This window comes from Crassostrea angulata, unplaced genomic scaffold, assembly GCF_025612915.1.
Source record: "Crassostrea angulata isolate pt1a10 unplaced genomic scaffold, ASM2561291v2 HiC_scaffold_261, whole genome shotgun sequence".
Taxonomy (NCBI): domain Eukaryota; kingdom Metazoa; phylum Mollusca; class Bivalvia; order Ostreida; family Ostreidae; genus Magallana; species Magallana angulata.
In genome coordinates this window covers 247438-274702 of record NW_026441814.1, presented here as the reverse complement: position 1 = coordinate 274702, position 27265 = coordinate 247438, and the positions used below count along the sequence as shown (strand labels likewise).

The 27265-nt window shown below is 30.7% G+C and overlaps 1 protein-coding gene and 2 long non-coding RNA genes across 3 annotated transcripts; all 3 read left to right on the top strand.

Moving 5' to 3' along the window:
* The first annotated feature begins 1749 nt into the window (after nucleotides 1-1749).
* Nucleotides 1750-3816, top strand: LOC128169943 (multiple epidermal growth factor-like domains protein 10). Its single transcript, XM_052835964.1, has 3 exons — nucleotides 1750-2040; nucleotides 3074-3138; nucleotides 3367-3816. The coding sequence occupies exons 1-3, from the start codon at nucleotides 1922-1924 to the stop codon at nucleotides 3513-3515; spliced, it is 333 nt and encodes a 110-aa protein (XP_052691924.1). The 5' UTR covers nucleotides 1750-1921; the 3' UTR covers nucleotides 3516-3816.
* A 16298-nt stretch (nucleotides 3817-20114) lies between these two features.
* LOC128169949 (uncharacterized) lies at nucleotides 20115-20919 on the top strand. The gene is made up of 3 exons (XR_008241635.1): nucleotides 20115-20435; nucleotides 20625-20735; nucleotides 20862-20919. It is a non-coding gene; the product is annotated as an uncharacterized LOC128169949 (long non-coding RNA).
* Nucleotides 20920-25553: 4634 nt separating this feature from the next.
* LOC128169946 (uncharacterized) lies at nucleotides 25554-26358 on the top strand. Its single transcript, XR_008241632.1, has 3 exons — nucleotides 25554-25874; nucleotides 26064-26174; nucleotides 26301-26358. It is a non-coding gene; the product is annotated as an uncharacterized LOC128169946 (long non-coding RNA).
* Nucleotides 26359-27265: the final 907 nt, after the last annotated feature.

The window sequence follows — 27265 nt, the reverse complement described above, 5'->3', positions numbered from 1 at the left end:
ACAGGGATGCTTCACCCTAAAAGTGTGTTAGAAATTGTATATTTCCTCTACATATGCATGGGACAGTTGGTTTTTTTTTCGACATTATTTTATTTTGGTCTGCCACCGCTTTTATGGTCAATTTACAGTGCTTTTTTCTTCATAAAAAATGCTTGATTTCTGTCATGTTTGCCTATTACTTTTCCGTACCACACCACCCAATAAAACTTGTGTTTCTTTATGGATGCTGTATTTTAATGGAATAAAAATGGTTTTTTTTCATAATTGAATAATTATTTGGTTATGTGTAATGATGACTACTTGACTGTATTAACTCTTGAACGAAACAATTTAACCAGTTAGAATTTGATACAACGGTTTCAGGTTACAATATTTAATGGTGTTGATTCGATTATGTAATTATTACTTTTGGTGTTTTAAGATGTATTGTTTACATAGAGTAAAATTGTATTTTTTGCAGTTGAGGATTTTAGACAATTATTCGTTATACTGTTTTTTTTTAATAATATAACGTTAAATGAAAATAGCCTTATAAGAAATCTTAGCATTTTGATTTGCCCTCATAATGATTAAAAATCCTCTGCTTCAAACGTCTGATACAGATTAGATCGTTTCTGCTATTTATAAAACTTCATAAGGTGATTAACCTAAAATAAAGATTTCTGGTTTTCGTTCCTTTTTCCGTTTCTCGGTTTTGCAACACTGAATAAAAGACAGATACATTATCAGAAGGTGATGGAGTGAAATATGCAGAAAGTTATAAAAATGTTTAACATTACCAATTTCTAATATACATCGAATAGTACAATCATATTCCTATAGTAAAAGATATAAGTATACATGTACAATGTACAACCATGCCTAAGTGTTACTTAGACCATGAACTCATTCACTTAATCTGTCATTCCAAAATCATAGCCGATGTTTAAACTATACCACATCCTAATTTTACCAGTGCGTATCATCTACATAACATAAACATCTTTTATTTTCACTTGGACTTTAAAGTTCGTAAGTCCATGTTTCAATTAGGTTCTAAATTGATTTGTGCAGACATACATGTAAAATGATTCACATAAAATCTAGCGTAATGGTAGTGTAATGATCGGTGGATACGTTTTCTGCACAGGAAACGTCTTCAAAGTCATGACTGTTTGTAAAATGTAGACATATAAAAAAGCTTTACAAAAGCTTTATAGGAAATCATAGCAAAATAAAGGTTAAAATCATTTGAAAAAAAAAAAACAGGATTTTTCAAACAGTTGTCATTGTAAATCTCAACGATAAACAAAATTTTTTAAACACAAATGGTGATTTTTTTTCAAAACTGTCTTCAATCGGGCACTTTTAAAAATGTCCGTGAAATTGTTAAAAAAAAAGCATGGTATTGCAGTTTGTTTTGCTTTTTATAATCAACGTCATTGCTTAAAGATACCAACTCAAAATGTACTCTGTATTAAACAAGCAGTGTAATGATTGAATGTATTTTTTAAAAAGAATTATAACTGTTGATAAATAGAAATTATTTAGTACACATTCTCTCTGTATATCCAATGATGTATTGTACTTACTTCACGCATGCATTATTTCAAGGATTTGAAACAATCGGTCTAATTCTTATTCTCAGAAAACAGATCCAAATATTTGTTTTTATCTTTTTATTTTTCTTTGATGTATTTAAAATTTGCCAATTGGTTCTAAAGTTAAGAGGTTTAACACTTTTTAGGACAGACAAACAGAAAAGTGGACGGTTAAAATCTAGACAATAGATGATTTGGATCAGATAAAAACACTGATATGAGCTGAAAATCCCAAACCATGTGATGAAGCTGTGAAGTGTTTATCATGTGATGCTATTCTGTTTAGTGGACCAGGAAATGGAATACGCATAATTCAACTATTTTGTGGTATTAATGGAACTATGGAAGTAACGCCACACGTTTTTAATGTATTGCAGAACAATACCATTAAAGGTATCGTTTTATTCTTGTTCCTCTTCCTTTTCATCTTGAAAAATGAAGCAGAATGTTGCTCTTCTGGGTAAGTTTGGCTTAAATTAATGTTTGGCATTTTATTTGATTATATATCCGGAAGTTAAGTAATAATAAATGTCAATGATAAACTTGCTTTATGTGCTAAGGAATTAAAAATGTAAACTTATTATATCAAACCGCGGTACTCAATGGACATTTTAAAAAGAATTTATTTTAAACCAATCATTATGTATGATTCATGAACTTCTGAATTAACATACATAAATAAAGCCTGACAATTTAAACATTCAATTAATTCTTTAATTTTTATTTCTAACAATATCAAAACCTAGCAAATTACTGATAAATTTAATTTAATATTGTCTTTTTAGAAAGCATTGTCAACCTGGTTAAAAAATATCTTTTCATAGAGTTATATAACATTAAATTCAAACAGCAACAGTTATAAAAAAAGAATTGATGAATGTAACCACGGTTAAATTTTAATGAATATTTAATTAACAAGATATAAAGATAAATCAATGCATATATGTACAAGTACATCCATAGACACATGTTTTTTTTCATTTGATTTTATTTAAAGATTCCAATTGAACTGGTGTGCTTTAATGAGAAATTTCTGTGAAATGTGTATATCATACACCAACTGATTTAATGAAAGAGGAAATGATTTTGAGTATATTTTCAGCATCCTTCATTAATATAAAAGTATAATAAGCATCTCTGCGTCCATAAATTATACCCTATTCGTATACTTTTGATACCCTCTTATGTTTCAAATAAGCAACATTTATATTTTAACAAAAACACTGAAAGTACTTTTGGTGAACCACTGACAAATCGAAATAGTCAAAACACTTTGGTTATTTAAAAAATTATATTAATGAATGGATGGTTTTGGATTGCTTCCGGCGCTACAATGGCTACTGAAGTGGGGACAAAAAATAATTAAAACACTTTTAGTCCCAGCTATAACACATCATACTGAATCGTTTATTATTTTATATGTCTATTTTTTAAATTTGACATTAAGTTATATTACATGTAACTCTTTATTTTGTGTTTGTTTTTAATTTCAGACTTTTGGAGGACAGCACAGCGTCTTGTTGCTATAATTTCTACAGAGATGGAAACCAATGCAAAAGTTACGCACGTAGATTCAAAATAATTTGATAGAGTATAAACAGTTTACTCAATTTTATGTTCTTCGTTAGAGTATTACTTTTTTCAACAACTATCTAAGTTATTCATTTTTTGATAGTGCGTTGATATAGCATGCAATGGGTGTATCAACACCATAGTTATTTATTTTAATATAATGCAGAAAGGAACCGAGCTTTTTTCCAGTGAATACTTATCTTGCTATTTCCAGATTGTCCAGACGGATACTTTGGGTTCAACTGCTCTGAAATGTGTGAAACACCATCGTATGGTCTGAAGTGTGCATTGAAATGCGAGTGTTTTCCGTGTCACCACATGTACGGTTGCAATTTGGCCACCAGTTCAAGAGGTACAACATAGATTTAACATACATAACAACATAGCTCAACAATTTTACTTATTTCACTGATCATTCGTATTCTTCTGCTTTTAAACACTGACTAAGACTGGAACTTGTTTTAATGTAAGCATCAGCGAAAAAATCAATTGCAAATCACAGGTTTTAAGAATTATTATCACACATATTCTTACACTACTCGTACATATCAAAATGCTTTTCATAATACATTATAAGTCACCTACCGGCTTCACCGGAGGTGGTGTCTTATGCTTTTTTGTGTGTTCGTCAATCCGTCTTTCTAGGTGACTGTCCGTCCCCTTATAAGTCTGTTCTACTTCAATACCCCCCTTTTTCTGTATGCGTTTGGGGAAATTATATGACTTGCTGAAGAGTTTCAGAATGTCAAACAACAAAACAAGTTGTAGCGTCTTATCGACATATTTTCGACAAAATATATTGATTTTTTTTTACATTTCAATACATTATTGTTCGAGTTCGTGATCGGGTTTGATGTGAAAGAAACAAACGAGGCCAACGTGTGGTGTGTAATAATACTATCAATGCATAATTTGTATCATTACTTTATTTAAACGTGTTCGATATATTCCGTTTCAAAGTATTCTATTGGGTTTATGAATCGTATTTTCTAAAAAAAAAAAAAGAAAGAAAGACATTTTGCCAATAAACTAGAGACAAAAATGCCTGCAATGCAGGTATAGCTTATATAATTGGTATATCATCACGTGTGATACAATGTCCGTAAGCTAAATTGAATTTTACCTGATTAATAATCACTGTAAAATTTAAGAAAATTAAAACCTACGATCACTTTAAATAAACAAGCCTGAAATAGCAAACATAATTATATATATTTTGAAATCAATGATATATTTATGTACGTTGCTTTAGTTACTTTTGCTTTAGCTTAATGGACAATATATCATATCTCTAAATTCTGTTCTTTAGGTCAAGATTCACTTTAGTCTTGATCACCCCTCCTTCCCAACCAACCCTTTCAGATAAGAGATTGTTTTGCTAAACCAATTTAGGAGGGGAAATTCCCCTTCAACTTCACCATTTTATTCATATTCCATTTATTCCGATTGACATAAAACACAATCTGTTCATTGCTTACAAATTAATTTATTTGCAAATTTTATCCCAACGTTATCTGTTCCAAAGGTATAATCAATGGTATGTTTAAAGTTTACAATAGTTGTCATTCATCTTATTCTTATCTAATGTTTATGAACATATCTGTTTCATGGTAAACTATAGTTTCTAATATGTTTGAACGATGTCCGAAAGCTATACATGGGTTTCTCGGATATTTCAATGAAAAGATTCTTAACAATTATTGTTATTGTTGAAATCAATGATATATTTATGTACGTTGCTTTAGTTACTTTTGCTTTAGCTTAATGGACAATATATCATATCTCTAAATTCTGTTCTTTAGGTCAAGATTCACTTTAGTCTTGATCACCCCTCCTTCCCAACCAACCCTTTCAGATAAGAGATTGTTTTGCTAAACCAATTTAGGAGGGGAAATTCCCCTTCAACTTCACCATTTTATTCATATTCCATTTATTCCGATTGACATAAAACACAATCTGTTCATTGCTTACAAATTAATTTATTTGCAAATTTTATCCCAACGTTATCTGTTCCAAAGGTATAATCAATGGTATGTTTAAAGTTTACAATAGTTGTCATTCATCTTATTCTTATTTAATGTTTATGAACATATCTGTTTCATGGTAAACTATAGTTTCTAATATGTTTGAACGATGTCCGAAAGCTATACATGGGTTTCTCGGATATTTCAATGAAAAGATTCTTAACAATTATTGTATTTACATGTATATCATGAAGATAATTTTGTAAATTAAATTAAGGTTTGCAATTTGCATTTAGATTTCATTTCTATTATACATAGAATAAAATGCAACAAAAGTCAACATTTTAAACTACTTCAATGTAAACAAAAACAAAACAAAAACCCATTTAAAATAGGTTCAACGACCTCATGAGAAACTTCTATCTGTTACTCATATCTGAACAAAGGGGTATCTAGTGTTATATGACAATGTAAATTTAAGGTATCTTTATGTGGCCGCAAACCTCGCCTTGATCGTATCTATCTATACTACTACATGTATATTAAAAATAATAGACTCGATTTTGGGGGCTTTAATACCGAGGAATCGGAAGAGTACTGACAATTGGTTTATATATTTTAAACATTATTGGCACTTGAAGATTACCAATTTTTTTTTCTCAATCAAGCTTGGCTAATTAATAATAAAAAAATATGGATTTTTCGGATTTTACAATCTTGCGCATGCGCATTACATTAAGGCTAAATCACAGGAGGCTCTCTAGTTTTTGTTTCCACAATATCACATTTGCATGGATAAACTCAAAAACAATTTTACAAATACGTGCAAATTTTCATTGAAAATTTGTCTTATACATGTATATTTCTTTAAAGGAAATACGGGAGATAACTCTAACTCAGTGCATTTCAAATGAAAAACCCCGATAGTTCCGAATGTCAAAACGTTGCTGGAGAAAGTGTTGAATTCTTCATTAATATGAATAACATTTTTAGACTCATGTTATACAAAAAAACAAACAACTGTAAATAGCCGATAGTGTGTATGTAATGAGTTCATAAATTAGTCGGTTAGATCAACACTATATACGCCATGGATTCAAATAACGAAAAGTGTTTAACATGTAGTTTTTAATGTCCATGAATTATCCATAATTTAATCTTTAAAGAGAGCCTAGATGAAGAATATTTACAGATTTGTTTATGACAAAAGTAATTCGAACATAGTGGGTTTTTTTCCCTGAATTCTCTATGGCCTTTCTGAAACTTATGTCTATGATTAGCACTGCACAAACAATATTTGTATGTGCAAACTAACTTTAATCAATATCTAGTAATTTGTAGGCCATTGGCTACATTTACGAATACATTTGAGCCAGTGTCTACAAATCCAGTACTCTATTTGTTGATCTAAAATGGGCCCAATTGAGTATATTTCAAGGAACTATGTGAGGGATAAAGAGCTCAAGTTTTTATGCCAAAAAATGTCAAAATATATATTGAGCATCAATGAAAAGAAATTTGCTAAAAGATATGTTGATATGTATATAATTCAAGTTTTTAAAAATAAATTGTCTATTCGAAGTCATAATAGAAATACGAGATGTTAATGATGAACTAATTTCAAAAACAGAAGGTATTTTGGCCAAAAAAATGGGGAACTTCCTACCAATTTAAAAAAAAAGAAACATCGAGCGCACGTTCGTCCCAACACCATTCTTTAATATGATATGCAAATTGATATAAACAATACTATTGGTAAAAATGATTTTAGAGTTGCATTATATATACCTCCTACTATTGAATATAAAGAAAAACTGGTGAAATGTTCATGCTTTTATGAAAATGCAGGAAATGTCCCACTTACGTGACGTCATACAGGAACGAGGAATAATTGATGTTAAACAACTTTTAAACTTCGTTAACTAGCATGTTCCGTTTTATGTTTCATCAAAATATCATTAAGACATGATTATTTTCTCTAATTTATAAAAGAAGGGGGGGGATTAGACCTTGTCGCGTATAGTTCTTATTTTGTACGTCAATTTTAAACTTTTTTTCTTACGAAAAATATTATACGTGCTATTGAAATAAAATAGTACTTTATGTTTTTTCATGCTGCACAACCTCACCGCAGCTCCGTTTTTGCTGTCTGATAAATAAACTCAACACTTGTGCATGATGAAATATGTCATTTATTAAAAATGACAAAAGTAAAGAAAAATATAAACAACACAGTAGGGGATCAGACCCAAAACTGTTCACACAAAATGTTAAATAACTTATCAATATGCTGATCCCTTTAAAATACATAAAAAAATATTTTGTTCAAAATTATATACAATATATACAAAACCAGCAAAAAGATGGCACCTCAAAAATAAAATATGACAGATGCAAAATAACAATATTTTGTACATGTATGCAACTTTCGAATATTGGAGTGGTGAAACGGGGATGGTGGTGGGTGTATCAAAACATTACTCGTGCTAACACTCTCATAGATGAAGACAGAATGACCCTACTCTCACTGGTCAGATACTGACCGCATCAAACCACGTGACCGTATCGCTTAATTTGATTGGCTATTAAATTAAATTTGGGTAGAATAACACCATGGAATTGTTAACAATTACATAATAGGTCACTGGGAGGTTTTTAGACTAGGAATTTGGGCTAAAAATAGACATGGAAAGTGACCACTGCAGGGAAATTACATAATATGGCCAACGACCTCTACAAGGCCTGGGAAAGAAATGCAACTTATCTAATCAAACATAAACATGAAAAATACAATAAATCAGCAAATAAAATTATAGCATTCAACACATAAATACAATTATTAACATAATTGTTGTTTAATATTAAGTGAAATGTTCAACAATTTCTTTAGACAAAGCATATTTGAAGCTACCATGATTTCAATAGCTTTTACAGTATGATAATATACCTATATTATGGCGTTACATTTCTAAAATTTTTGATTCCCACCTGCAATGGAATACCATTGTATATTGTTTAGGTATGAAACAAAATAACCACCAAGGTAAGTGGTCCATTCACAAACAATATGTAGTTTATGTCATATTACGTACACTACATCAGTTTTAATTGTATTAGCTTGCGTTGTTATATGGTTATTTATAATGTGATTACCTTAATTAAGAATAATGATGATGCTAAAAATGTCATACAATATTGCATTTTTTGGTTGGTGCATTTTGCTTATATTTTACCACAGTGTATTCAGTAGTTAATTTCCTTTTAAAAAAATTATGTTTGCGCATTTTACATTTTGTGAACAGGTGATTATAAATGAGTAAATTTAAACGGTTAATAGTTATATTTCGCATGTCGTATGTGTATATTCATATTTCAAAAGTTTAATTTCTCAAAACGTAATACTTGCCACCGATTGATTAAATACTAAATGGGTCACGATTTTTGTCAAAAATTATTTTTCCGATTTTAATGTTTACAATGCTTCAGTGGGGCATTCTTAATAGGCAACCAGAATTTGAGTCATTTGTTGAGTTACAGTGAAAAAGCATACAAGTCTTTGCCATGTAAACAAAGCTTTTGCTTACATTTTGAGTGTTGAATATGTGAAACGTTAGAGAACTGTTTATTTATGCTTAAAATGAATAAGAAAATAGAAAAATCAGCTTGAAAAAGATTTTTTATTGGTATATTGAACCTATGTAAACAAAAACAGGGCACGAACCTTGTTTACATGACACATATTTGTGAGCCCCGTATCTTGCTTAAACCTTAAAGACTGACTCTCAAATTCAAATAGATAATTAGAAATGCATTTCTAAAGCATTGTAAATAATAAAAACAGAAAAATAGAATTACACCAAAATCGTGACCATGTCCCTTCAATTATTTTAATCTAACTTATTTTTTTTAATAGAAGAAACGACGGTTTTGGTAGAAACAAAGGGAGGAGATGCCACGAATAAACTACAAGAAACTATTGTCACAGTTGTACGACAGATAACAATTCCAACAGGTTCTATTATATCACTTGTATTGCTCTTAATCATAACACGAGAAGTCATCAGGTATCGTCAAGAGGCAACCCAGACATAATAATCTGCTATGAAGAACAAGTTGATACGATACTATTTTGGTCGTGAACGCTTCTGTTGTATGTCTTGTTGATTTAAATAAATATTAAGTGATAGCATGTTTTTTATTTACAATATACATGTGCAGATGAACAGATGAGTATCTCAAAACATGTATTCACTTTCAAGTTTTCTTTACATATCATCATTATAATTCCCATTTACATTATCTTATCGAAGTTTTAATAACAAGATGAAAAAAAAACCTAACTTATGATGTTGAAAACAAATAGAATGAATTATTTGTTTACACAAGATTATATTGTCTAAAAACTTTGCAATATCAATATAATTGTTTGTGCAAGAAAAATACCTAACAAAATGCTGTCTATAAAATAAAAGATTATTTAAGTACCGACTGAAAATCAGTAGTGTAATTAGTTTGGGTACTGAATAAGCTACGTTTGTACGAACAGTGTTTACATTTGTACAATTGTCTGTCTGTTTGTCTCTTTCCTTTTTCCCTTCTGCATTTAAGCAAATTTAAACAACAATCAATATTCAAATGTTTGGTTATATTAACAAAATCAAACTAATCATTTTAGTTCGTTATTTTCCGCATTATCACATAACAACGATTTTACACTGTTAAATGTTTACTCCTGGTTTTTAAAGTTAGCATGGTTCGTTTTTGGGAGTTGATTTTAATCAATAATTACTCTCCTATGCAGTTACTCAGACAAACCGAAAATGAAACAGTGTTTGGACCTCAGCACAAATCATTGCTGCTGATAAGTCTTAGTTCTTGAAAATAATTGATAAGTTCGATGTACTGTACGCTAAAGCATTGTTTTTCAAGGAAACGTATGTATAAATATTTTGAAAATAGTCAGATTTTAAATGGTACGAACAATTTAAATAGTTTTTGTAGTCGTATGTATTTCTACGCCAGAGTTCAATAGAGTCTCGTTCAACTTGACGCTCGGCTGTCTCCGTAAATCCTTGTCGGATATTTACAGTGCCAGCTGAGCGTTTGGTTGAACGAGACTAGAGTTCAATATTGGATCCATACAATTATCGAAAAATATTTCTATTACGGATACATAATTTGATTGATTCAATTTTACCTTTAAATACTATTTAACGTGATTCATATGTGCGTTTCTCGACATTCTTGTCGAAAAAGTAAAAAAATTCATATTATAAAAATGTGCGTGATTCAAATTAGAAACTACATGTATTTGTCATGCAGAATAACATATCATTGATTCTAAAATATACATCGACAAAATCAACTCCCGTCAGTTCCTCAGTACTTTGATTTTTTTAAATATATGCACTGTTGCTAATGTAGACCTCTTTTATAAAAATAAATAGTCACTGAAATAAGATGACGAAAAAGTCACAGGTGTTTTCTATTTGAGCTCAGATAAAAGCATAATGTTAAGGAATGAGATTAAATATAGACAAAAGAAAAAAACACAAAATACTGTGTATCCAGGTTTTTTTCGCGTGTCACAAAATATGCTAAAATTGGGGAAATATGAAGCATCTGCGTCGTTCAATATTTGCGATTTTAAAAGTTTCTTATAGAAAATAATATAGAATATAATTTCCGCGTATTCACTTTACTTTTGATTTGACCGAAATTGCAGAAAAACAAAAATTAGATAATCGCGAAAATTACCAGATATACAATAGTACAGATAAAACACTTTTGCATGGGACGTCACCATTGCGATACCGCTTATCGTATTAGTGTGCAAAGCAAATAAAACCTACAACAAAAACAGATAATCGTTACACAGTACATGTATAGAACTGATTTAAGATACCTTTTTGTACAAGTGAACATGGCAGAAGCAAGTCGACTGTTTTTAATAATGTTTAGTCCATTGGTGTATTCAGTGATCCAACCTTTTCAATTAGTAAGTATTAATATTTTACTACTGAAATAAGGGTTTAGATAAAAATGACAAACAAAACTATCTTTAAGTACTTTTGTATATTCATTTATTCAGTTTGCAATCTCAAAACGACGGTCTCCCAAAATGAATTGCATCATTTACCGCTCTAGCGGAGCAAATTTTTATACCATTAGCACCTTGCAGCATCTCTTTTCCAGTGGATAATTGACTGACTTACAGAACATTATTACATTAGAAAAATGTATTTCGCTTGTGTGTTTTCCTTTCAATTTTTCTTGTTTATTTTCAAGCTCTTGGATTGATTTTTGGATTGATTGAAAGTTGAATAATATCCGTGAAATTGCTGCTTCAAAATATACATCCCTGGCTTTGTTGTATCTTTAAGATATCTGGCTCAAAGTTTGTCTCTTGAATCGTGAAATCAACTGGGTTCGTTTATGCAGATAACCACCACAATTTCTTTGTTTTATTTTGTCTTATATCTCGAAACCTCTTATTTCCATTCAATGTATTTAAACCATAGCCTATCTTTGCGTATGAGCATATTTTATGATTGGGTTTACTGTGGACATTTTTCTTAAGATTATAAAACATGTCTCTTGCATATTTTTCTCGAAGCCGTAATTAAAACACTGCTCTACATAGATAATCATGCAGGTAGGTAAAGGCAACTCCGAGTTTATTGACCGTTGATATAATGATCATTTTTAAAACTGATTATTTTTACGAAAACAATGCTGCATATTAATATGAAGTGATAGTGCTCACTAAAATATTTCCTCTTCGAAATCACGTCGATATTGTCCTACTGTGGTATCACATGACAGTTTAAAATAGAGCACTTGTTTAATTGTATAACTGCTAGAATAATATTGTTAATTGCATAAAATATATATTGTCATTTTGATTTATCCGAAACCACTCAACTTCTTGTATTTAAATGAAAATACATTCATTTGTAATTTTCATTCGAAACAATTGAACAAAGGATTCTAGCAACAGTTTTAAAGTATTGAAGGCCATATTCTTTTGATTTTTGCCAAATTCAACTTTAATAATATTTGGGGTAGTGTAATACGTTTACTTGTTTTGTACACACTGACAGAAGAAAGGCCGGTCACGCCATGCATGGGTATCTGCTTGTAACACTCGCTTATAAAACAAAATATCTATGCCCGTGTTATATGGTTATTTCGGCTATTGGTACTTTGCGGAACGGAACGGAACGGAACGGAACCAGTTAAGAGGCCCCAAAAGGGGAAACAAGATTTTTTTAAAACGTCATTATTTCAATTTAACTTATCGTAAATGGAAGATTGTTTTACAAATTTTGCTGTTTTAATGAACTGTGTATTACATAAAATATGCTACCCATTGCTCTATAAGTCAATACACGCTTCCCTCCCGAGAAAACATGAAGTCACTAGTTGTTTTATGATGTTTGATTGACACTGTAAATATAAAGTTGAGGTTAAAACCAAACTCAATTAATCTGTGTGTGTAACGTCGATGAACATTACTTAAGTAATCTTTCTTCTGAATAGATTTCTTCTGATTCCGTTCCGTTCCGCAAAATACCATTACCCGTGTGGATATTGGTATTAAACGGAACGGAACGGAATCTTTCAAACTTTTTAAATAAAGGAAAACATCATAACAACTACTAGCTGTGAGTTTATTTCTATGTTATTTTGAGATAAATGAAGCAAATCATTTCATCAATTCAAACATCTTGCATATGTGCATATCACTCCTGTGTTGTGTACAGCTATAACTTTTATTTCATCTATGATTCTACATTACTTACACGGATGATATTACTAGTTTGTTCATCAAGCTAGCAATAACGCAATGTGTATCCCATATTACGTAGAATTCTAAAGTATAACGAGCACATTCGCAAGGAAAAAGTTTAATATTCATCACTTACCTTCCGTCTGAAAAATTTTCTTCTGGTTCCGTTCCGTTCCGCAAAATACCATTACCCGTGTGGATATTGGTATTTAACGGAACGGAACGGAATCTTTCAAACTTTTTAAATAATGGAAAATATCATAACAACTACTCACCGTTCCTTGAATTTTTTATCAGATTCTTTAAAGATGAATGAGTCTATCAATCAAATCAATTCAGTCATCTCGTGTATTTGCTGATTATTAATTTCAGCGTTTGTATGCGTGTGCTGCATACAATAACAACTCTGTTTCATTTTTTTTTTATCAATTTCATATCATTGTCACGGCAGAACTAACTAGTTGGTTAATTAAGCTAGCAAAAACACAATGCTTATATCAAGTAGAATTCATATTATACCAAGATCATTCGCAGCGCAGGGATAATATCGATAAAAATACTTGATAGTCTTATTTGAAATAAATTTGAATGAATGATGATATAACAAATGTTGTTACCATACTTATAAATAATTTTCTTCTGGTTCCGTTCCGTTCCGCAAAATACCATTACCCGTGTGGATATTGGTATTTAACGGAACGGAACGGAATCTTTCAAACTTTTTAAATAATGGAAAATATCATAACAACTACTCACCGTTCCTTGAATTTTTTATCAGATTCTTTAAAGATGAATGAGTCTATCAATCAAATCAATTCAGTCATCTCGTGTATTTGCTGATTATTAATTTCAGCGTTTGTGTGCGTGTGCTGCATACAATAACAACTCTGTTTCATTTTTTTTTTATCAATTTCATATCATTGTCACGGCAGAACTAACTAGTTGGTTAATTAAGCTAGCAAAAACACAATGCTTATATCAAGTAGAATTCATATTATACCAAGATCATTCGCAGCGCAGGGATAATATCGATAAAAATACTTGATAGTCTTATTTGAAATAAATTTGAATGAATGATGATATAACAAATGTTGTTACCATACTTATAAATAATTTTCTTCTGGTTCCGTTCCGTTCCGCAAAATACCATTACCGGTGTGGATATTGGTATTTAACGGAACGGAACCGTTTAAAAATTTTGAAATATAAAATATATCATAACAACTACTAGCTGTTTGTTTATTTCTATGTTATTTTGAGATAAATGAAGCAAACCAACAAGTCATTTCATCAATTCAAACATCTTGCATATGTGCATTTCAATAAGTTCGATAAGTTTGGCGAGTATCTAGTACATTTCGGAACGATGTTTTTATTATGCAGCGTACAGATGTAGTCAGACGATAAGAATAAGTCATTTTAACATTTTACAACCTAGATCTCGTCAGTAATCGTTGGAGAAATGGAAGAATTTGTTTAAAACATAGCTTGAAACGAGGACCCCCTATAAATCCAAAATGGCGAGTGTCGTCCCTTTACTTCTTTTAATGTACATTGAATACACTTTTTAAACATGGCTGAAACGGGGGGTTTCAGTGAATTTATTTATTGCAATACACAGAAATACACATAAGATTACAAATTTTAATCAATTTTTTCTTCGGGAACAAATAATTAGAAAATTCACTATCCAACAACCAAGCCCCTGTGACTTTAATGATATGAAATCTCTGTTTTAAAGTTCGCACATATATAATTGTTTTCCCTTGGACTGAAATGTCACACTTTCATTGGTTTAAACATAGCACGTGCACATATCTTTATATTTGTTCGGTGAGAAATAATACTAGTATTAGGCAATATGGCCGTCATTGGCCGACGCTTCGTTACTCATTTCGACATTTCATTGAATTCAATACATAAACCGCATGCCGTAAGTTCTTAATGTATTTGGAGTAGTTGCCCTTTGAAATTCATTAAAATTAGAGTAGTTGCCCTTAGAATATTGACGTCACATTGTTTTGTCTGGAGGAGAACAAAATGACAGCGTCGATATTTGATCAAATCTCTGCAGAGGAAAGGGAGAAAACATTTAAAATTGAATAGGAACAAAACATTGTAAGTAAACATGGGTGAAGCAAAGATTTTTAAAGAGTATTTGAAAGGTGAGATTGAAAATTTTGAAGAGTTTAAATGAGTTAAATTGCACGAGATGTTAGACATCTTGTACATGGCTTTGCGTAGATCATCGCTATTTGTGAATAAACATGTCGCTTGATAGTTCTTGGGAAAACAAAACACTTATTAGGTTAGTTACTGACTCACTACGGAAATATATTGGGTTGATCAATCTCATAGATGGCGAGGCGTAGTGAGTCAGTAACTAACCTAATAAGTAATAGTATGACGGGCCATAAGGGTATCAATTGTCGTTGTGATTCAAGTCTGTATGTTGATCTAGCGTTGGTGTGTGATTTGTGCTTTGAATTCATTTGTCTTTATATGTATATTTTAGTTTCTACCGTCGATGAGAGATTTATTGGCCAATAAATACATTTCTGAATATTTTGTTTTATTATAATTCTATGTTAATTTCTGAAAGCAAGTTTTCGAGATTGTTTGTGCATATATACGTCTGTCTGTCGGTGTATACACTTGTCTGTACATGTGCTTTTTTATCTTCGGTATGTGACTGTGTCTATATTATACTTATATTCTAAATCTCAAATGAAGTGAATATATGATGTGTATGCACTGTAAAACTAAATATATAAGGTGATGTGAATAACTTGTACATGAAAGTTCGAATTAAAAAAAATACTGAAATCTGATTGGTTTAGACGCAGTTGATAATCCGTTATATTACCCTCAGCATTAGCAACTCCCTTGGCAAGGGGTAACACGCAAATTGTTACATACGCGTACGGTTTGCTGTATAATTCTCGTCATTTCTATGTAGAAGCAGTAAAATGTTCTCTAAAATTAAAACATTCAGTATAGAAAAATAAATAGTCCTCTTTTGGAGGGTAACAGTTGAAATTGACACAATTGAAAATATTAGATAGGCGTACATGGTAACATCCATTTTTATAAAACTTGATATAAATACAACACAATCTATGATCTGTTGAGACCTGACATAGACTTCATTAAAGCCAACGATATATCCTAAACTATACCACGAAAAACGACACACAAGGCTGTTTAGTCTATCCTTATTTAAATGGGAAGCAACTCCATTTTGTATAAAATTCTAACATCCGGTAATGTTAATGCATTCATGTTTTTTCCGAGCCTGTCGGGAAGGCCCGAGAAGTTGCAATTAGACTGCACTGATTAGTAACACAAACTTACAAGCGGAATACAGAGACACATGATTAAGCACATTTAATCAACATTATGATAATCTGTCTCTTGCTGTATCATGGATATGAAAATTCAGTGACATGCAATCCATTTAATGTGCACATTATATTTTTAACATATAAAGCATGTAAATGTATATTTAGCCATGATCAGTGGCAGTTAATCTCTATTATAAAACTGATCGTACGAACAAAGCCCTGAGATGGCTTAAAAAATGTAAAAGATTCCGTTCCGTTCCGTTAAATACCAATATCCACACGGGTATTGGTATTTTGCGGAACGGAACGGAATCATGAGAAAATTATTAATAAGTATGGAATCCATATTCTTATATTAATATCTATTTTAATGTATTACAAATAAAGCCATCAATTATTTTTGGAAATAATGTTATCCCTCAGAATATGTTTGATATAATATAAAATTCTACTGGATGTAAACATTGTGTATTGTTAATTTGATAAACAAACTCTTTAAATCTCCCGTAAACTCCCGTAACAAATACATGTTCCTTATAGATTGAATATATAAATGCCGTGCTTGTTATGATATTTTTCATATTATAAAAAATTTCAAAATTTTTAAACGGTTCCGTTCCGTTCCGTTAAATACCAATATCCACACCGGTAATGGTATTTTGCGGAACGGAACGGAACCAGAAGAAAATTATTCATAAGTATGGTAACAACATTTGTTATATCATCATTCATTCAAATTTATTTCAAATAAGACTATCAAGTATTTTTATCGATATTATCCCTGCGCTGCGAATGATCTTGGTATAATATGAATTCTACTTGATATAAGCATTGTGTTTTTGCTAGCTTAATTAACCAACTATAGTTAGTTCTGCCGTGACAATGATATGAAATTGATAAAAAAAAAATGAAAACAGAGTTGTTGTTGTATGTAGCACACGCACACAAACGCTGAAATTAATAATCAGCAAATACACAAGATGACTGAATTGATTTGATTGATAGACTCATTCATCTTTAAAGAATATGAAAAAAAATTTAACGAACGGTGAGTAGTTGTTATGATATTTTCCATTATTTAAAAAGTTTGAAAGATTCCGTTCCGTTGCGTTAAATACCAATATCCACACGGGTAATGGTATTTTGCGGAACGGAACGGGACCAGAAGAAAATTGTTCAGACGGAAGGTAAGTGATGAATATTAAACTTTTTCCTTGCGAATGTGCTCGTTATATTTTAGAATTCTACGTAATATGGGATACACATTGCGTTATTGCTAGCTTGATGAACAAACTAGTAATATCATCCGTGTAAGTAATGTAGTATCATAGATGAAATAAAAGTTATAGCTGTACACAACACAGGAGTGATATGCACATATGCAAGATGTTTGAATTGATGAAATGATTTGTTGGTTTGCTTCATTTATCTCAAAATAACATAGAAATAAACAAACAGCTAGTAGTTGTTATGATATATTTTATATTTCAAAATTTTTAAACGGTTCCGTTCCGTTCCGTTAAATACCAATATCCACACCGGTAATGGTATTTTGCGGAACGGAACGGAACCAGAAGAAAATTATTTATAAGTATGGTAACAACATTTGTTATATCATCATTCATTCAAATTTATTTCAAATAAGACTATCAAGTATTTTTATCGATATTATCCCTGCGCTGCGAATGATCTTGGTATAATATGAATTCTACTTGATATAAGCATTGTGTTTTTGCTAGCTTAATTAACCAACTATAGTTAGTTCTGCCGTGACAATGATATGAAATTGATAAAAAAAAAATGAAAACAGAGTTGTTGTTGTATGTAGCACACGCACACAAACGCTGAAATTAATAATCAGCAAATACACAAGATGACTGAATTGATTTGATTGATAGACTCATTCATCTTTAAAGAATATGATAAAAAATTTAACGAACGGTGAGTAGTTGTTATGATATTTTCCATTATTTAAAAAGTTTAAAAGATTCCGTTCCGTTCCGTTAAATACCAATATCCACACGGGTAATGGTATTTTGCGGAACGGAACGGAACCAGAAGAAAATTGTTCAGACGGAAGGTAAGTGATGAATATTAAACTTTTTCCTTGCGAATGTGCTCGTTATATTTTAGAATTCTACGTAATATGGGATACACATTGCGTTATTGCTAGCTTGATGAACAAACTAGTAATATCATCCGTGTAAGTAATGTAGTATCATAGATGAAATAAAAGTTATAGCTGTACACAACACAGGAGTGATATGCACATATGCAAGATGTTTGAATTGATGAAATGATTTGTTGGTTTGCTTCATTTATCTCAAAATAACATAGAAATAAACAAACAGCTAGTAGTTGTTATGATATATTTTATATTTCAAAATTTTTAAACGGTTCCGTTCCGTTCCGTTAAATACCAATATCCACACGGGTAATGGTATTTTGCAGAACGGAACGGAACCAGAAGAAAATTATTCATAAGTATGGTAACAACATTTGTTATATCATCATTCATTCAAATTTATTTCAAATAAGACTATCAAGTATTTTTATCGATATTATCCCTGCGCTGCGAATGATCTTGGTATAATATGAATTCTACTTGATATAAGCATTGTGTTTTTGCTAGCTTAATTAACCAACTATAGTTAGTTCTGCCGTGACAATGATATGAAATTGATAAAAAAAAAATGAAAACAGAGTTGTTGTTGTATGCAGCACACGCACACAAACGCTGAAATTAATAATCAGCAAATACACAAGATGACTGAATTGATTTGATTGATAGACTCAATCATCTTTAAAGAATATGAAAAAAATTCAAGGAACGGTGAGTAGTTGTTATGATATTTTCCTTTATTTAAGAAGTTTGAAAGATTCCGTTCCGTTCCGTTAAATACCAATATCCACACGGGTAATGGTATTTTGCGGAACGGAACGGAATCAGAAGAAATCTATTCAGAAGAAAGATTACTTAAGTAATGTTCATCGACGTTACACAGACATATTAATTGAGTTTGGTTTAAACCTCAACTTTATATTTACAGTGTCAATCAAACATCATAAAACAACTACATGTAGTGACTTCAGGTTTTCTCGGGAAAGAAGCGTGTATTGACTTATAGAGCAAATGGTAGCATATTTTATGTAATACACAGTTCATTAAAACAATCTTCATTTGTAAAACAATCTTCCATTTACGATAAGTTAAATTGAAAAAATGACGTTTAAAAAAAATCTTGTTTCCCCTTTTGGGGCCTCTTAACTGGTTCCGTTACGTTCCGTTCCGTTCCGCAAAGTACCAATAGCCGTTATTTCCTAACTGACACCAATATAAACATTAGGTATCTGTCGTACTTAAGCATTGTTTACACTGCATTTCGACGATTTTTTTCTCGAAAATACTCTTCATTATCAAACTGGCATGTGACGTCATCAATGATAATACTTAAGAGTAGATTCTTGTGACATTTTACGCCTATATATTTATCATAATTTGAACCAGAGATAGATTAAAAATTGACAGGTTAATTTTGACATCACGTTGTTCATTGTAACGTCATATAGATTAGAGGATTATTTATGTACCTGCGGAGTCTCATAGACGGTCAGCTTTGCTTTGCCGTCAATGAGACTAATCAACTCGATTTTTTTCTGTTATTAGTCTGTTACAAACTTAATACGTAATTATATAATCTGATTAAGCAAACAACTCACATTTTTCAATCTAGTATATACTGAAGCAAGGAACATGTGGTATATGCGTTCCAAGGTAAAAAGAATCCTTCATACACAACTTAAATTATTGCTCTTTTATCATCGGCATCATATTCAGGTAACTATATATTGCTAGTAAAAGAGTGGTGCATCCACTTATTACGTCAGTCAAATTTTTGTCAGGAAACATCAACTACTTTGTAAACAAAAAATCAACTCCCAATATGAACAGATAAATCGGAGTTTTTAAACTAGTTGTTTTATATGAATTTAAAACCATTGGACGGCTATGCGTTTCCAGTTTATGTCACCGATTTATGCCCCAGAAATAGGACAGAGTGGAGAGAGAGATCATCATCAATAAACTGTACGAAAACCAATGGATACACCTGTATTCCAAATGAAAACTTTACAAAACTTTTACAGTTTTGTTACACTGATCTTCGAATACGAATTCAGAAAGGTAAAAAAAAGTCAATTGAAGGAATATAATAAATGGTTTATGTAAACATTATATTTTTAACAAAAATATGTTTTGAAAAGAAGTTTTAAAATTACAGTTAATTTTATGCATTGATTGATATTAAGCGCTCTGTGTAATTGAATAAACTACATTTACACTTTAATTTTTTTTTCTTTACTCCGATTTCAGGCATGTGCTTATTTCTCTACAGACATAATTCTCTAGTGGATGCAATGAGCTGTCGTACTTTCATGAAAGGGTGTCCAGATGTGTCTTACTTCAGTGATGAAATATTTAAATGTAAACAGAAACAATTTGTATATTTCCTCTTATTTATAATTACAAAATTGCGTTTAGTCAAAAACATGTATCTGGATAACATATTCTCCAATTATGAAATTTAAAACTGAAACATGCCTCTTTTAGATCAGAGCTGTTTGTCAATTAGAAATGGGTGCTTCCTCGCCGATCCTGTCTGTAACAGGTATTTATAAATATATTGCTGTTGATACATCGATCTGAAAGTCGTTTTTATTAACGAAAAGTATCTTCCCTATCTTATGAATAGTAATATTTGTCATTTTGGGGACATATTTTTTTAAAGAAGCCTTTGAATAATTTAATTTATCTTCTTGAAGATTTTTTTTAGAAAAAGTGTAAATAGGTTTAACCATAATCATACTTATGTACATTGTAAACAAATTGCCTATTTCATAATTTCTTTTAAACTACCTTTAATGTCTTAATCGACAATAGGTATTAGTAAATGTCAGATCTAGTTATTTTTACTTTCAAAATGCTGATATAAACTAAAAAGTTAATATGTAGTATTTACGGTTAAATATTAGTTAATAAGTAGTATTTAGGATTTAATATTGAATCAGAAAAAAATTCACAAAATTAAAGAAATTACCCGTGTGAAGTACATGTATAATATATGGATTATTTTACAAACTGTCACCCAGTACTTCCAAGACTCTGGCAACACCCAGCACGATATCAGACAGAGACTCACTGGACAAGGAGCACCAGATGTTGATATGGATGTTAACTTTATTAGTGTATGTGATTGTGGCAATTTTATTTGGTGGCATCTACCTGTATCGAAAAACCAAAGGTAGTGTTTTATAATGTAGTGTATAATTATTTGTTTCTGGTCTGATTTATATTAACACCGAGTAACGCAAATTGCATTTATACCTAATATCTGTAATATAAGAGAGAGACTGTGAGACATAGGATATAATGTTTGCTTCCAGTAACATAAATTGTTTATTAGATTTTTTATTAACGCGTAAGATAGGTTAACTGTTAAACTAAGCAGTTTTTTTATATTACAATTAAGTTTTGAGATCAATGCAAGGAATCAAATTTATTTGCAGTAGATTATAAAACACATGTCATTGGTATGAGAAAAACCCAGGAATAAAACATTTATTTCTTCTTTGGTAGTCAACGTTAATGAAAGAGAAAAGACAGAAGGGTCAAAAAAGACTAAGAAATGCGTTTCAAAAGCAAGGAAAACAGATAATCCAGAGGAAAAAAGTAATATGAATGTGAACATTTTTTTTTTCAAATCACTTAGTTTAACCTGAAAGATAATTATAGTTTTGATTCAAAGGATATAAACAAAGAGTGATTCTCTTTTTTTAGCTTCTACAAAGTGGGATGCATCCATAGATTACTTCATACAAGATATGCGTGCTATTGATCATCTGTTTACAAATAATAGAATACAACAATCCTCGACAGTAATTGAAATAAGACAAAAGAGTTTTGGGAAGTTACCAGTCGGCACTGCTTTGAAACTCAATTACAACGAACAAGAAATTACAGGTCGCCTTTGCATTGCTTGTTTCAGAGAAAATAATTGCTATGTGCTACAATTAGACACAGGAGAAATCAATTGTGATTTAACCGAAGAGTTGGAAGCAAGTCCTCTTTTTGTAGCTAGTCTTAATTTGCAGATTGAATCTTTTCAAGATTTTCTAACAAAGAGTAAACCGAAGATCAAATGCAAAGAAAACCAAACGAACTATTTTTGTAAAGTTGGTAAAAAACAGATCGACAAAGTTGTATGTTATATTTTGAAAAAATAGCACCCATTTTAGAATAGGGAAGGAGACCTCTTCAAATCATCCTGATTCATCTAGTCCCGACGAATTTGACAGAGTAATAAAGTTTTTGATGGATAATGGTGTTGTAATAAATGGCTGTAGCATAAATGGATCAACACTTCTCGGCATTGCTTGTGAATACGGATTTGATGATACTGCTCAAAAGTTACTAAGTTGTGGTGCCGATGTCGAATTTTGCAATGAAAATGGAGATTCTCCATTGCATTGGGCGTGCAAAACTGGACATAGCAATATTGTTAAACTGCTTTTAAACAAAAATGTGGACATAAATATGTGTAACAATGACGCAGAAAGTCCCCTTCTTATTGGGTGTCAAAACGGATTTGAGAGTCTTGTTAAGATTTTGCTTGAAAATGGAGCCAATGTTAATTAATGTAAAGTAAATAACATAAGTCCACTTTATGTAGCTAGTCGCACTGGACACAATGGTATCGTAAAGCTTTTGATAGAAAATGAAGCTGATGTCAATTTATGCAATACAAATGGGGCAGGTCCTCTCTCTGTTGCTTGTCAAAATGGACATTTTAGCATTGTAGAACTTTTATTGAGTAAGCAACAAGATGTAAATGTATGCATGAAAGACGGAACAAGTCCTCTCTTCATGGCTTGTCATGGAGGTCATATCAGTTGTGCTCAGCTTTTACTGAACGCAGGCGCTGATACTCAATTGAGTGTAAGACAGGCTGTATCACCTCTTCATATAGCTTGTCAAAACGGACATTACAGTATTGTTAAACTATTGCTTGACTTTGGTGTGGATATGAAGATGTGCATGGAAGCAAAACCAAATCCAATCAAAATAGCTTCTAACAGAGGACATTACAACATTGTCCAACTTTTAATGGAACACTGTCGCACTAATTTGTAAAAAACTTAAAAAACACTTTTGCAAAATAAATAAATGACATTGAATAAAAAATTGGCGGCAATTTAAGACATCGGTCTTTCATGCTTCGATTGATCGTTTCTAAAAATATAGATGTTTTTAAACTCGTTGCAATATTCTGTTTAGTGTTATATCCTTACAATTTTTTATTTCAAAGTAAAACATCCATACGTTCAATCAGAATAACCAAAAGCTTTTAAAAAGAGAAAATGTTTATAAAAAAATGATATAGTTGACGTTTATAGAGGAGGCTATTTGTTTTTACAATGGTTGATTAAGGAATTCAATATTTTTAGGGGGGGGTTTCGATATAGAATGGTAAGGGGCAGTTAACGCTTTATAAACCGCCAAGCGTTTTATAAAAAAAGAGTAAACTGTTCCAAACTATTGTATGTCAGATAAAACTAATACGTATTAAATTAATTCCTTAATAATTTAATTCTGGTTGTAACGCGCTTTCTGATTGGCTAAAATTTATTTTATATCGTATGAAGAATGTTGCCTACGTCATAGTAAGACTAACGTAAAAAACGTATCAATACACCTGACGTTACGTTTGAATTCTGTAAAAATTTACGTCATTTTAAAGGTCAAATGACCGTTTTTATCTACAATGAAGAGTAACAAATTCAATTATAAGCAATGAATTCAATAGTTATTGGTTTTATCCGATATAAAATGGTTTGAAACAGTTTACGCTTTTTTATAAACCGCTTTGCGGTTTATAAAGCGTAAACTGCCCCAAACCATTTTATATCGTATAAAACAAAAAAAATATTGAATTCATTCCTAATGATTTAATTTTTACCAATCAACTATAGCTAAGAACAGCCATTTGATCGTAAAAATTACATAAGATTGTATAAAATTTAAATGTTACGTCAGGCAGATTGATATTATTTTTAACGTTGGTCTAACAATGGCGTAAACATCATTCTTTATACGATAAATTAATTATCTAGCCAATCAGAAATCTCGTTATGACTTCAATTTAATCAATTTAAATTAAGTAAATTAAGCTGACATATGCGTTTCTATTGAATTATCATATTGTTCACTATTTATGTCATTGGTTGTTCATTTCCATAATTGTTTGATTTGTTATATTGCTCTCTTCTTTCATTCACATTGATTGAGATAGATAGCATGCTTATTTAATGTATGTTCAAAAGTCTTGCTATTGGAATACTTGTATCATATTTTTATAGATAATAAAAGAACTCTCTTTTTGTTACTTATTTTACATCAGTCATTATAGTACTGTTAAACAATAAGTCTGAAAAGTCCCTGGTATCTACATTTGTTGTTATATAACACATACATAAGGACACTATTTTCTAAATGCACATAATAATTCAAATTTATATGTTTATATATGTTTATTATTCACTCAACAAATATTGTGCATTTTCACAAAGGGCATCGGCATCTATCGGGAAAAAAAGATGAATAAAAACACAAGAAATGAAAACAATTTGATAATTATGTTCAAATGAAATTTAACGATAACATAGTATATATAGTGGTTTTTTTTCGTTTGGTTAGTAAAAAAATTAACGTTTTTATAAATATGTTACAGGTTTGCCTTACTTGTTTTGAATATATTTTTAGCACACATGGCAAAAACATACAATATGTTTGGAATTGATAAGCAAAATATTATCTCTATTCATAACACAATTACCTCATTATGTACATTCTCTATACGCATTACATACATCATTATGTGGTTTGTGTGTACATGTGACACATTGGCAATTTAGCACTATATATCGCTTTATTCCTTTCACCCTGGTGAGATTTTTAATGTCGATGTGTTATTTATTAGAATAAACACAACAGTATTAAAATTGCATATGGATTAAAAGTTACATGTAGTTCCGCGAAATAACAAATCTAAGTAATTATGAATGTCTTTTTTTTTAAATATTAAACAAACAAAATTTAAACATAAAAAAGGGATATTCCCTTTTGTCGGTAAAAGAGAATACCCGAAAAAGTCTCTTCGATCCTGTAAAATTAAACAATCTATCAAAATTATTGCTCTTTTATCATCGGCATCATATTCAGGTAACTATATATTGCTAGTAAAAGAGTGGTGCATCCACTTATTACGTCAGTCAAATTTTTGTCAGGAAACATCAACTACTTTGTAAACAAAAAATCAACTCCCAATATGAACAGATAAATCGGAGTTTTTAAACTAGTTGTTTTATATGAATTTAAAACCATTGGACGGCTATGCGTTTCCAGTTTATGTCACCGATTTATGCCCCAGAAATAGGACAGAGTGGAGAGAGAGATCATCATCAATAAACTGTACGAAAACCAATGGATACACCTGTATTCCAAATGAAAACTTTACAAAACTTTTACAGTTTTGTTACACTGATCTTCGAATACGAATTCAGAAAGGTAAAAAAAAGTCAATTGAAGGAATATAATAAATGGTTTATGTAAACATTATATTTTTAACAAAAATATGTTTTGAAAAGAAGTTTTAAAATTACAGTTAATTTTATGCATTGATTGATATTAAGCGCTCTGTGTAATTGAATAAACTACATTTACACTTTAATTTTTTTTTCTTTACTCCGATTTCAGGCATGTGCTTATTTCTCTACAGACATAATTCTCTAGTGGATGCAATGAGCTGTCGTACTTTCATGAAAGGGTGTCCAGATGTGTCTTACTTCAGTGATGAAATATTTAAATGTAAACAGAAACAATTTGTATATTTCCTCTTATTTATAATTACAAAATTGCGTTTAGTCAAAAACATGTATCTGGATAACATATTCTCCAATTATGAAATTTAAAACTGAAACATGCCTCTTTTAGATCAGAGCTGTTTGTCAATTAGAAATGGGTGCTTCCTCGCCGATCCTGTCTGTAACAGGTATTTATAAATATATTGCTGTTGATACATCGATCTGAAAGTCGTTTTTATTAACGAAAAGTATCTTCCCTATCTTATGAATAGTAATATTTGTCATTTTGGGGACATATTTTTTTAAAGAAGCCTTTGAATAATTTAATTTATCTTCTTGAAGATTTTTTTTAGAAAAAGTGTAAATAGGTTTAACCATAATCATACTTATGTACATTGTAAACAAATTGCCTATTTCATAATTTCTTTTAAACTACCTTTAATGTCTTAATCGACAATAGGTATTAGTAAATGTCAGATCTAGTTATTTTTACTTTCAAAATGCTGATATAAACTAAAAAGTTAATATGTAGTATTTACGGTTAAATATTAGTTAATAAGTAGTATTTAGGATTTAATATTGAATCAGAAAAAAATTCACAAAATTAAAGAAATTACCCGTGTGAAGTACATGTATAATATATGGATTATTTTACAAACTGTCACCCAGTACTTCCAAGACTCTGGCAACACCCAGCACGATATCAGACAGAGACTCACTGGACAAGGAGCACCAGATGTTGATATGGATGTTAACTTTATTAGTGTATGTGATTGTGGCAATTTTATTTGGTGGCATCTACCTGTATCGAAAAACCAAAGGTAGTGTTTTATAATGTAGTGTATAATTATTTGTTTCTGGTCTGATTTATATTAACACCGAGTAACGCAAATTGCATTTATACCTAATATCTGTAATATAAGAGAGAGACTGTGAGACATAGGATATAATGTTTGCTTCCAGTAACATAAATTGTTTATTAGATTTTTTATTAACGCGTAAGATAGGTTAACTGTTAAACTAAGCAGTTTTTTTATATTACAATTAAGTTTTGAGATCAATGCAAGGAATCAAATTTATTTGCAGTAGATTATA

Coding starts and splice junctions, on each gene's coding strand:
- LOC128169943 (XM_052835964.1), top strand. CDS start 1,922: ATGGAAGTAACGCCACACGTTTTTAATGTATTGCAGAACAATACCATT. Junction 2,041..3,073: donor GCAGAATGTTGCTCTTCTGG/GTAAGTTTGGCT, acceptor TTTTAATTTCAG/ACTTTTGGAGGACAGCACAG. Junction 3,139..3,366: donor AGATGGAAACCAATGCAAAA/GTTACGCACGTA, acceptor TGCTATTTCCAG/ATTGTCCAGACGGATACTTT.